Below are 12,369 nucleotides of genomic sequence, written 5' to 3'. Positions count from 1 at the left end.
CAGTTAGAAAACTGTGCACAGGCACTGTAGTGGTAGGCATGAGACATCTGTTCAGGGCTACTCATGTGGGTGGCACAATCAATGCTGTAGGCCCACTAGTAGTATTTGATTTACCAGCGCCGGCACACCCCGTGCACTTTACTAGGGACTGACCAGTAAATCAAAATATGCCAATCATAGTAATGATTTACTCAGAGAGCATATGCACTTTAGCACTGATAAGCAGGGGTAAAGTGCCCAGAGTCCTAAACCCAACAACAGGTCAGGAAAAAATAGGAGGAAGAAGCAAAATGTTTGGGGATAACCCTGCAAGAAGGGCCAAGTCCAACACAGTCAGACTGCTTTTTTCGCTGTCCATCACAGACAATGACCCACAGGCAATGGAAGAATATTGCCATAGTGTGGGGGCCTTTACTTTTACATTTTTTCAAAAATAAACTCCCAATTTGGGAGTTTGTTTTTGAAGAATGTAAAACTTCATAAACGTTTGACGAAGGGTTGTCATGTTTGACAGAGTGGTCCATCAAACTTTTCCAACATTGACAGAAATTGCTTTTGAGGGTGGTTCCAGCCAATGTTAAGAAATGTCAACGGGGCCAGGGGACGTCTTTAACTTTGGACAGCAGGCCCGTCAGGGTAACAAAGTATTTTACTCTGCAGCCTTGACAGACATAGAACCATGCACCAATGTATAATTCAGGCCCTTATTCAACATATCTCAAAACGTTGAAATGCAATTTAAACTGGTGCTGCTGCTACAATGCTTGCCATGTACATCTACAAAACAACAATGTTTCCACGTTTATACAAAACTAAAACCACCAAGTGTTGAATATGGACACGTTTTTATCTAGTAAACAGGATTGCGGCACAGATTTTAATTATTACATAAAGTTTTATTTAAAGTTTACTCCCGAACAAGCAAGCTTCATTTACACATCTGGATACTGTACAAAATATACAATCTTTGTGACTTTTTTAGTCAATCTACTCTCCAGTGTCAGGCCTTTCAGAAATGTACATTGCCCAGAATTCTCACAAATGCTTTAGTTTACCTTGCAAAAAAGAACAACTTAAAGACAGTAAATAAACTTTTTAAGAGAGACTCAAAAGATTGCACATTGGTTGCAGTTAAAATACTTTACATCTAATGTAAATTCCTCAGACAAGGATTTTGATCTACTGTACAGCAGTCAGAGCGGGCTCTCGCTACATCATGGATTAGTGACACCCTGCGGAATGTGGCCTCTGGTGGTTAAAAAACATGGGATACTTTGCCTCATACATTTAAGAAGAAGGACTGATTCCTTATTCTCCATGGAAAAGATGATTCATTCAGTACGATGTCATAGAAAAACTAAAGATTCACACTATTATTGCAGAAAGATCATGGCGATTAAAGCACATATGATTGCTCACACACCTTCCATACCAGTTTTGTATTAATGTTGCTTAGTAACCAAACACTTGTTTGATTTGATGAAAATGTTCATTTGCACATAGTTGGTTGAACTGCTATCCCACCCCAAATAGAATGCAAGTAGTAAACTTTCCAAATTGTTTTTTCCCGACTTTGTTAACATGTACCAGTAAATGCAGAAAAGCATTTATGATAACACAATTTAAACAAGATGGGAACACTCAGAACACAGTGAGTTCAATGTTAAAGAAATGAGTAGCTTGGAAAACTGCAGAGGTTTCATCTGCGACTCCCACATGTAGACAAGTAATAACAAATGGTAAAATAGGCCTGCACCAGCTCTGTCAGTTGAGGAAAACAAAACCTTGAAGTCCCATATAGGCCTTTGGACTGAGTATATTTCCCCCTTTCTTTGTTTGTTAGTATTTGAGGTTGCAAATTGAAATTGGGTTCCTTGGAGTCCCCCTCATACTGATGCTAAAATCTTTTAAAATTGTGATCTCATCAATGCAACGGAAGCCTGGGCAATTGTCCCAGTGGCAGTGATGTACAACTGAATGAAGAGCTGACGGTACACTATTTCGCCTAAATGATGCTCATTCAGGCTAGTTAGCCCATGGAGTGTGTCTTCAAGGAAAGAGGCTTCAGGAGTTACAAAACAGCAAGCTCAGCTTTTCAGTAAACAACATACATATCTTCTATTAGTTCTAGAGCCAAACTATCAATTTTGGACAGAGGCCGTTACAGTGATTTTCGACCTTCCAAAAAACACTCAAAAATTAATATTGCTCACTTGGACAAAGAAACTAATGGGAGTCAGACATGGGAAGAAAAATACATTTTGTGTATAATTGCCTTCGTATGTCTATGGGGTCATTGTCTAGAGAGCTAATAAAAACAGAAACAAGTAAAATATTTGTAAAAGATGCTTCATTGGAGGGTAGATGTCTTGCGAAGTAAAAATTCTTCAAACATTTTATTTTATTGGAAAAGCAAATTCTTTGTCCACAAAATAACCTCCATTAGGAGAGTGCAATGCAGCAAATGGACATATGGACATATCACATGGGGACCGCCCCAACAAATGTTTCCTTCTTTCAAGTGAAAACTGTATATAACAGGCTTTATGATGTCTAAATAACTCCATATTTGTTTTATGACGGAGTACTACATTTTTACTTGGTTGTAAAAACATGAAATGAAAGAAACTCTCCCAAGATGATGAAAAAACATGTACAGTTGAAAAAAGTGTCCAAGACTGCTTTCAAGCCACCCAAATATTCACTGGTTCCCTTTTCTCAGTATGTCTTATGACAAAGAATATGCAGACAGAGCCCCATCGGCTGATTCTTAAAATAAATTTCTATAGCTTGAAAGCCCTCCTAGAGGCTCATGTTTTACATGACTGGATTGACCAGCCTCTGCCTTGAGACACATAAAGGCTGCGAGCGGGACACCTATGTTCAATTTCACTATGTAAGAAATGCAACCGATATAAAAATTACACCAATAGTTAAAGAAAAAAATACAACACTTTTGAAATCCGAATTTCAATGTCTGGCCTGCACAGATACAGTTGCTTAGTGGTAGAGCATTTCTAAAGAATAAGTGTGTGACTTGTTTTTTAGTAAAGCTCACAGCATTTCCAGTAAGAGTTATTCAGAGTCCCTCCACTGCTCTTTCATTTGGTGTGCCGATATCACCCTGCTGTCCAAGTGTGAGCCTTGAAAAGGAATGAGCTGTTCTCAAAACAGAGATGAGTGATATGGTATCACTGCCATGCCAACAGGATTTACCAGCTCTATGATTTGAAGATAGACCAGATAGCTTGTAGTGCCATGCACTGTGTTCACGAAAAATCATGTTTTCATTCATGGTTGTGCATTAGAACACCTGTAAGTTGATTTATATACAGTTTGGTGAAAGAAAACTCTAACGAAAGATCCACATTGAAGCGGGAAGTATGGTTGTTGCTTACTCAGAGCTACAAAGACGTGAGGTGGTATCACAAGGGGTGCCAATCTCGGGCTAGTCCTGGTTTGACCGCTTCGTCTTCACTTTTTAAGTTAGAGAATCACTGATGAAGGAAGAAGTCATTCAGTCTTGAAATGTTAAAGTCTGTCATCATATGACTTTTTTTTTTTAGGGGGTGTCTTGGGATCTCTTTTGGAAGACAAGCATTGGTCCAGCAAAGGCATTCATCCTCACATAGCTTGCTTTGAAAGCATTACAATAGCATAAAGAGTTGGTTACATCTGTCTTTCATTTCAATGAGTCCTTTTAGGGCAGAATATTAGTGTCACCTGCCATGACTTTGCAGGAAAAAACAAAGTTCATTTTAGCTATGCTCGGATGGATACTATTTGTTGTACGGCACACAGGCCGGAAGTATGACTGTTGAGCACGCGGGGCCTGCAAGGGGTTCAGCCACATCTCCTTCTAATTCTGTCCAGGTTCCTTTCTCTGGGCTGTAGCATATTGTTGAAGACTTGTACGCTCCCTGAAAACACAAACAAAACTTATTTGACACATTGTACAAGCAAATACAAGTATACTATGACCACAAGCTTGGATGACTGATAAAAGTGCACAAACGGTGTGTCAAGCATATGTTTAAGAGTTCTGGGTTCATGCCAGATTTTCAGCACAATGAATGGCAGTTTAAAGAATGTCCATTTCCATTCACTGTATCTGAATGTATTCCTTTTTACTACATTGAAAATCTGCAATGGCTACAGCCCTCATGTGCTAATTTTGAATACTGTGGTCTACAATATAGAGCAGGGTGCGTGTTCTTAACTACATGTCCTGTTTTAAATATTTTCAATGGTAAGGAAGATTGTTCTTGGAACCCTACACAACGGTGTACTTTTCTGCAAGAATTACGTTAAGCTAGGTGCTAGAACAACTAGAATACCAGAAACTGGCCAAAGTCCTCAGTTGACCCACACAGGAGGATACAAATTAGTTTCAATAGTATCATTGTATGCTTCCTCGTGTCCTTCCTCAAATAAAATAATATGGTAATGTTCGTATAGAGGTTCAGAAGGGTAATGTGCAGATCCACTGATCACTCGTTCATTGATGTTTCTTTTGAAAATGCCAACAAATGTGCCTTTCAGTTATCCTTTGTGATTGGGTTTCATTGATTCACTTAGGATTCGAGGAAGGCCTGAGTATATCCAGTGAAAGGACCTTGTGTTATTGAGGGCAAATGCCTACATTTTACAGTCAAACGTTAAACATTGTTACTACTGTCTTTAGAAGGGCACTGTTTTTAATTGTATTTATTTTGTCTTTATTTTTTGTTTGTTTTACTTTGTTTCTTTTTTTGTCTTCTAGATTAACTGGAGAAATTCTTATGGAATTAGTGTACACTGATCACTGTAATGTGCAGTTTTGCTATGAGCTTACTCTTATGGTGATCAGAAAATTGTTAGAAAACACATGTACAGCAAGGAAGTTGGTTATTATGTTCAGTATTCTTGAATGTTTGTGCTATTTCTTTGTTCTGTATTTGTGGAATAAAGTACCACCTGCCACACATTATAAGGATATTGCAAGTTGCTATGGAGTTTTGTGACCATATAGATGAATTAGGCTGAAGGCCAAGTTCCTTCATAAGGTCATTGCACTCCAAGGTGACTTGCAGTATCTTTATAATATATGGGTTGGGGTACTTTATTCCTTATAATGCATAATCACAGTATTCTGTTTCCACTAACTGGAGACTTGCTTTTGCATAAGAAATGGATAGCATGTTTGTACACATAAAGATAAAAGTAGAATTTCTAGGGCAACATTAAGCACACCAAAAAAGAAGTTAGATATTTATTGCAAAACAATAATAGAACCAGTTTAACAAAAGTCAGATTTAAAAAAAGGCACCACAGCTATGAATGTGTAGAAACATGACGAGAGAGTCTATCTTTTCTATAATTACTTAAGGAGTGGAAAAAAAGTATATGGTTGCAGGTTTAGCCCCCAACTTTTTGCCTTTTTGTCTCCTATTTTACTGACCCTGTTTTGTTGGCTATACGACTCAAGGCACTTTACCACTGCTGAGCAGTGCTAAATTGCATATGCTCCTGCAGGGCCAGCTTTAGCACTGGTGGCACCCTGTACGACAATGTTTGGTGGCGCCTCCCACACTACTACCCTTTACCAGTACCCCCTCACGTCTCCATAACCACTCTCTCTCAGATGTATTTAAAAGCGCCACCTTTACCAGTGTAGGGTGTCAGAGCACTTTACATCACAAACACTACAGTGAGAAAATCAATCATAGGTGTTTAAGTCAGTGTATAGGTAATGTTACATAAGACAGACGCCTACAAGGTGCAGGAGTTGCATGTCATCCATACTGGTAGACAGTATAGTTATAGTGCTTGGTCTGGAGAAGCACATACTTAGAATTTAAAACACAACTCCATGGTTGGGGGTTACATTTAATAATAAGGATTTTTGTTTTATCAAAATAAACCCTTTTTGAAACATTAGAATAATGAAAGACGGAGGAAAACAATATAATGCTCTAATCTATACCTTGCAGTTTGCATGCAGCTCTTTGATGACAGTTATTAGCTCACTGTTCCATTTTAGGATTTTAACATCTACACTGCTAGTAACAAAAGGATCTCTCTGACAAAAGCACTGACCTACTTAAACTATATGCACTCTGTGATCTGCATGGTACACATTATATGCAGCAGGTGCTTTAACCCTCTGTGCTTCCATAAAATGAGCTAAAACTTCCACTTGACAAAACTCCTCTCTCCAGGAAGAACATTAATCACCAAGTTATCTTGACATTTTTATTTTTGAATGAAAATTGCGGAGGCCAGCAATACAGCAGCAGGTGCTTTTAAAACCATAAAATACTTCCAAACTGGTGCCCCCTCAAAGAGTCAGCACCCGGTGCGCTGGCACCGGTCGCACCGCCCTAGAGCCCGGCCCTGTGCTCCTGTGTAAATTGTGATTATGATTGGTTATCCATGATTGGCATATTTGATTTAATGGTAAGTCCCTAATAATGTGCATTGAGTATGCCAGGGCCTGTAATTCAAATGCTACTGGTGGGCTTGCAGCACTGGTTGTGCCTACCACAGGACTAGCCCTGTAAATGTGTCTCAGACCTGCCACTGCAGTGCCTGCGTGCACAATTTTAAACTGCCATGCGACCTGGCAGGTGCACCAACTTGCCAGGACCTAAGCGTCCCGTTTCTTACATGTAAGGCACCCCTCAGGTAGGTCCAAGGTACCACCATGGGCAGGGTGCAGCGTATGTGAAAGTAGGACATGTGCCAGTGTGTTTTATATGTCCTGATAGTGAAATACTGTGCATTTCGTTTCTCGCTATTGAAAGTCCTATAGATTAACATGAGAGCTGCCTTGTAACATCTTACAAGTGTAATTTTACATTGGGACACGATAGAGGAATGGAGTTTAGACTCTTTGAACTCAGAATTTAATAAAAAACCTTTTTAGTAAAGGTGTTTTTTTAATTGTATGTTTGAAAATGGCACTTTTAGAAAGTGGACATTTTCTTGCTTTACCATTCAGTGTGCCACTGCCTGTTTGTGTATTCACCGTCTAGTTTTGGAGTGACAGGAGCTGGGGATGTGCATTCATGCTAGGCAATCACAAGGGGTATTGAAGTGTGTCCTGCCTTTCCTGGGTGACTCAGTCATGTAGAATCGACCTTTCTGCATTTAGAGTGGTGGGAGGAGTTTTCACTAGCACCTGAATAGACTGTGTCTCCTTTGCACAATGCTGTCTCCATCTCCTGCGGTCAAGCTGGACATGGAAGGACAGACCTATTTCAGACTGAGCTCATAGACCCCTGACACAAAGAGAACAAAGAGAAAATGGGGTATAAGTAATGGACCTAAAACCCCAGAACTTTAGATCGCTTCTGAAAACAAGACAACCCTGCCAAGAAGAAGAGCTGTGTGAGGAGCGGTACCTTTTCTGTGTGAGGGGTGGGTTGGCCTGCAGTTACTGCTTCTATTTATGGCAGAGAAAAATGACTCTTTTTGCCCTGCTGTGGTATCCTGCTTCAGAAGATCTCCAAGGACTATTGTGTGCTTGCCTCCTGTTGGAAGTCTCTGGGAAATCAAAGACTTCAAAAGATCCTTTCTGGATCAAAAGGAACCTGCCTGGAAGAAGCGCTGTGTTAGGAGTGTTCTCCTTGATGAGTGATGGGTGGGTTGGCCTACAGTTGTATCTTTTTTCGGGTGCAGGAGAAAGACTGGCCTGTTCTTTACCTCTACAAAAGGAAGCAGATGTTGAGCGCTGGTACAGGGAGGTCCGTGGTGAGCACTTCATCTTTCATTGATCTTGGGCCAGAAGTCAGTGATTTATTTTTCCTGCAGCCCAGCATGCCACTGTGTGGTTTCCAACCTTCTTTTTGGCCACAGGACATGCTGTCTGCCGAGCATCGCCTGTGGTGCGGGCCCCCCTGAAACTTCCAGATACGAGCAATGCTCTCCACTGCTCAAAAATGTGCGTTTTGCATGAGACAACAAGGAAAGCCGACGAGCAAGAACTCCACCAACCCCCGTGTTGTCTAGGAGATAGTGGGTGACCCCAGGATGGAGTGAGACTTCCAATACTCACGTGACATTGCACCGGCTCAACGTCTGTATCCTGTCTTCCCTCAATGGCTGTGAAGCTATGGTGCTGGCAGGTAAAGCCTGGATGTAGGCACAGGGCTTAGTTGGGCTGCACTTAGTGAGTAGCTGCGCCGCGCACTTTCAGGCAGCTACACTGGTGATCCTGCATGCAGGGGACCAGCAGTGGTGTCCCCGCTCGTGCCTGTGGTGTGTGCGCTCCCACTAGCCTGTATCTGGGGGTAATTGTCCGTAGTATGGCAGGTTGTAATGTTTAAGAGGACCAGTGCGGTCCCTGGAATTGCCTCCATTCATTCCTCAGGAGAATGGAGCAGCTCACGCACGGTCTCGAGGGACTGGCAGGAGCCGCACAAACCCACATCGCAGCAGCTGCTGTCCACCAAATGCCAACCCAGTATGGTTTAACCCGCTGAAGTAGGCTGTGGGTGTGTTCCCCCCCACAAATTTGGAGACATATCTGGGGGCAGTAGTCATGATTCCCAATGACGGGTGAGTCTTCGATTGAGGTCCTCAGTCGAGTGCAGTAATTACCGTAGTCCATGTTGTAGGTGGACAGGTGGCCCAGTAGCCTACGTGTAGAGAACAGGAGTAACGTATGCCAAGTATTAGGAGTCCAGGTGTTGCTGTATGTGTGTTTATAGCATGGCTTTGTGATTTCTACACAAAGGGTAAAATACGGCAACTTGTGTTTTTCCTGTTTTACTGAACTGGAATTCCATGACCTAAATATTTACTAAAAGATTCTGAGGTGCTTCGGGTGATCTGTTGATGATTCATGTGTCTGCTCTCCCTAACCTAACTGCTGCATGTCCAACACAGATGTTAAGATATGTGTCGCTTTATGCCTTCAATGATAGGATAATGAGTATCATTTCAGAGTGTACATTATATGTGCAGTGGGGGTGATGTTTTCATGATGTGGGCAACCTATAAGTACTTACTTTATTGCACTACCTATAACGTAATGACAATTGCCTAGTTGGCAAAGGGATTTATGATTTAAGTGATCTATGTGTTATATACAGTCTCTTTGGTGGTGTATACATTTTGTGTCACTGGTGTGTGTGTGTGTGTGTTGCGCAAACGCTTTAATCGTAATCATACGCTCTTGTATAGCACCTTATCACCGTAAGGTCTCAAGGCGCTTGCTTTGGGAACCCGTCCTGGTCCTTCCTTGCGAGATTACCCCTACTGGGCATCCCCAAGGTGAAGACCAGGCATCCCATCGCGGTGGGGCCATAGTGGAGATTAAGCAAGCTATTGCCCAGAGTTGCAGAGTGTGAACCCACTATTCGAGTAGGCACCGAGGCGAGAATTATCGAGTCCGTGGACATTATGAGCTCAAGACCCTGCCGCGTCGGGAATTGAACCCTGGTCCCGGGTCTGACCTCTGCATCAGGGTCTGCCTCCTCTAACCGGTGAGCCACACTTCTCCTTTTACACATTGCCTCTGGGATAAGCCTGACTGCTCGTGCCAAGCTACCATGGGGGTGAGCAAGGGTTATACAGAATGTATCTAGAGTGGTGGTTTCTGCCTGACTTAGGTGCATACCCTAGCCAACCGGAAACCTTATTTCTAACAATCGTGACGTAAATATATCTTTTCTGCTTATCACGCTTTGTTTTGAAAAACAGAACAGAAGAAGGAAAAGTCAGTTTTGTTTTCCTTTCTTTAGACTGCATGTTTAATTATGGTCTGTGCCCTGCCTTTTACCTTTGCAGCTGGCTCTGCATTGTCATTGAAACATCAGGACTCAACAGTAATACGGTTTTACAGTGAGAAGCTACATCATTTCTTTATTACAGGCGACCAGGGGCATCACAAATCGCCTCTAATAAGCAAATTAGAGACCGGTTTTTATTCAGGGATTGAATGGTAGCCTGTTTTATATTTTAATTTTAAACAATAATATAAACAATATTAATAAAAGAAGGACACTGTGTCCAGTACTTAATTTGCAAAACAGAACAAATTGGCTGATCAGGATTATTAATGATAGAATTTGGAACCACACAGCCAAAGCATGCCGTGTAGCCAAGGGATTAAATATTACCCAACAAATTTAGTACATTTTCAGAATAATTTTGTATTATTACATAAAAAACACATGACATCAAATAGACACTCCATCATAACAGTTAGTGCAAAAACGTGAAAGAATATATACAAGTATATACAACTATATGACAATAAAGGAAACATACACTTAAGGAAAACATATAATCAACTAAATTTGTTGGGTAATATTTAATCCCTTGGCTACACGGCATGCTTTGGCTGTGTGGTTCCAAATTCTATCATTAATAATCCTGATCAGCCAATTTGTTCTGTTTTGCGACTATTGAGGTCCAGGCTGACTAGTAGTAGGACCCCACACCTTTTTTGTGCACAGTACTTAATTTGGGCCATTGATTTCGGGGCACCAGAACTTAATTTTGGGGGCTGGCACTTATTTATCTGCACTAGACATTTGCTGAGATCAAGAGAGGAAAAAATCAAAAAGTGGAACGATGGAGAAAGAGAAAGACATAAACACAGTCACAAAGGTAGAAAGCAGGAACCTGCAGAAGTGAGAGAAAACTGAATGGGGCGTGAATTAAAGATGAATGAGGTTGATTTTGAAATAAACAGCCTTGGAAATCCGTGTGCGGACATTCAAGTGCACCAGTGTTTCAGAGCAGAGATTTGAGCACCGGCTCTATCTCATTCACAAATTAAGCACTTGACTGCGTCCTGTACGTTAACACTAGATAGAATACATCAGCTCAGTTGAAATTCATACAAGATGCTCTACAAGGACATACACATAGAAATCTTCATGACTATATGCCAAATCTCTGCGTTATCGTTTTAAATTACCATGGTCCCAAAAGATTCTAGGGGGCAGATTTACAAGCCCCTTGCACCACTTTTGCGTCACTTTTCCCATGTTAAAAGTGACGCAAAAGCGGCACAAGGGGCTTGTAAATCTGCCCCTAAGTTTTGAGTGATATCACTTTTTTTTATAGTGTATTCTAGTTGAATTTAGGAAGCAGAATGACTAGGTGTGGCAAAAATTGAGGATCATCTACATCACGCACCATACTCCAGCTGTAACCGCCAACGATGTAAATGCTGTCATCCAACACTGCACACCCTGGTCCACTGCGACCTTCTAAAATTGGAGTCTGTAGAATATTCCATTGGTCACCTTTCGGGTCGTAGCATTCAACAAGCATGACGTCCAGGTGGGAGAAACCTAGAGAACATTGGGTGGATATAAGTGAAACTTTTTAGCAATTATTCAAGCCTCCCCTTGCTCTATGAAAACACATACATTTTCAGACATATAGCGCAGGGCATGCTCTCTGGCACCAGAAATGAAAATATTCATAGGTATACATACACATGGCTGCAAATGCATCTCATTTTGTGATCTCTTGTCTACTCTTCTGCTCGTCTAAAGTCTCAGGATCAACTATTGTTTTGTTTTATTTGTTGTTTTGAGCCAATCTTTCACACAATAATTTTCTTTTCCCTCTCATTCTTTCCTTGTAATCAGTGCTTTTTTATGTGTAAAGTTCACGCTACATAAAACTTTATAAATAAATAAATAAATACACGTTAAATGGGCTCTTCTGATAATGAATATGGGCTCTTCTAACTATGAATAGCTTTAGTTGCAATACATGAATACATTTTAAGTTTCTGCACGGATGTCCTCTGATTTTGAAGCTCCTTTCATCTGTACGCTACCCCTGCCTCAAAGTAACACTATTGCATTTGCATACAAAGTCTTAGGCAGGGGTCTCTTTGCTCGACAGAGCTACGCTGCCATTGTTTTGTTAATCAGGAATGCCCCCTATCCCACAAGGATTTCCAGCATCCTGCCTTGGAAGTGATAATCCAGGCTATGTGTCTCATGGGCCGCAGCTCTCGCCTTGCTCAGCACTTAAGGCAGAAGTAACATTAGGTATTGCTCCCACATGGCTGCCGATGTGCGGCATCAAGCTTCAATCATGGTTCAGCTGTGTGATTTCAGATGCTGACTTGGGATCCGGGGACACAGCACTTACATTGAGCAGGGGACTAGCTTTCTTCAGGGCAAGGGAAAGCTCTTACTAGGGTTTAATCAGCGATTCTACTGCATCTAGTGCTGTGGTTTGAGATGGGCAGACTGTACCAGCCACGCCCGGCAGTGGGAGTACCTGCAGGGCGGTGACGTGGGGAGGGGGAGGGGCAGGGTGGGGAGTAGTGATGTATGGATTACGGAGTTTTACAGGTAAATAAACATGGAAATAAAACAAATTTCGTTTCGCGCAGTGCATCGCATTTGG

At 41.5% G+C, this 12,369-nt stretch overlaps 1 protein-coding gene across 1 annotated transcript in view; it reads right to left on the bottom strand.

Annotated features, from left to right (window-relative positions):
* Positions 1–875: 875 nt before the first annotated feature.
* KLHL14 (kelch like family member 14) overlaps positions 876–12,369 on the bottom strand; it is a 165,230-nt gene continuing 153,736 nt past the window's right edge. The window contains exons 8-9 of the mRNA XM_078685674.1: positions 11,134–11,291; positions 876–3,920 (exon numbers count right to left, since the gene is read on the bottom strand). Coding sequence (XP_078541800.1) covers positions 3,780–3,920; positions 11,134–11,291 — 299 coding nt within the window. The 3' untranslated portion in view covers positions 876–3,779. The remainder of the gene's footprint in view (positions 3,921–11,133; positions 11,292–12,369) is intronic.

Source organism: Lissotriton helveticus, chromosome 4_1 (assembly GCF_964261635.1).
Source record: "Lissotriton helveticus chromosome 4_1, aLisHel1.1, whole genome shotgun sequence".
Taxonomy (NCBI): domain Eukaryota; kingdom Metazoa; phylum Chordata; class Amphibia; order Caudata; family Salamandridae; genus Lissotriton; species Lissotriton helveticus.
Note: the sequence above shows the minus strand (reverse complement) of the source record. Positions and strands in the feature narration are given on the sequence as shown.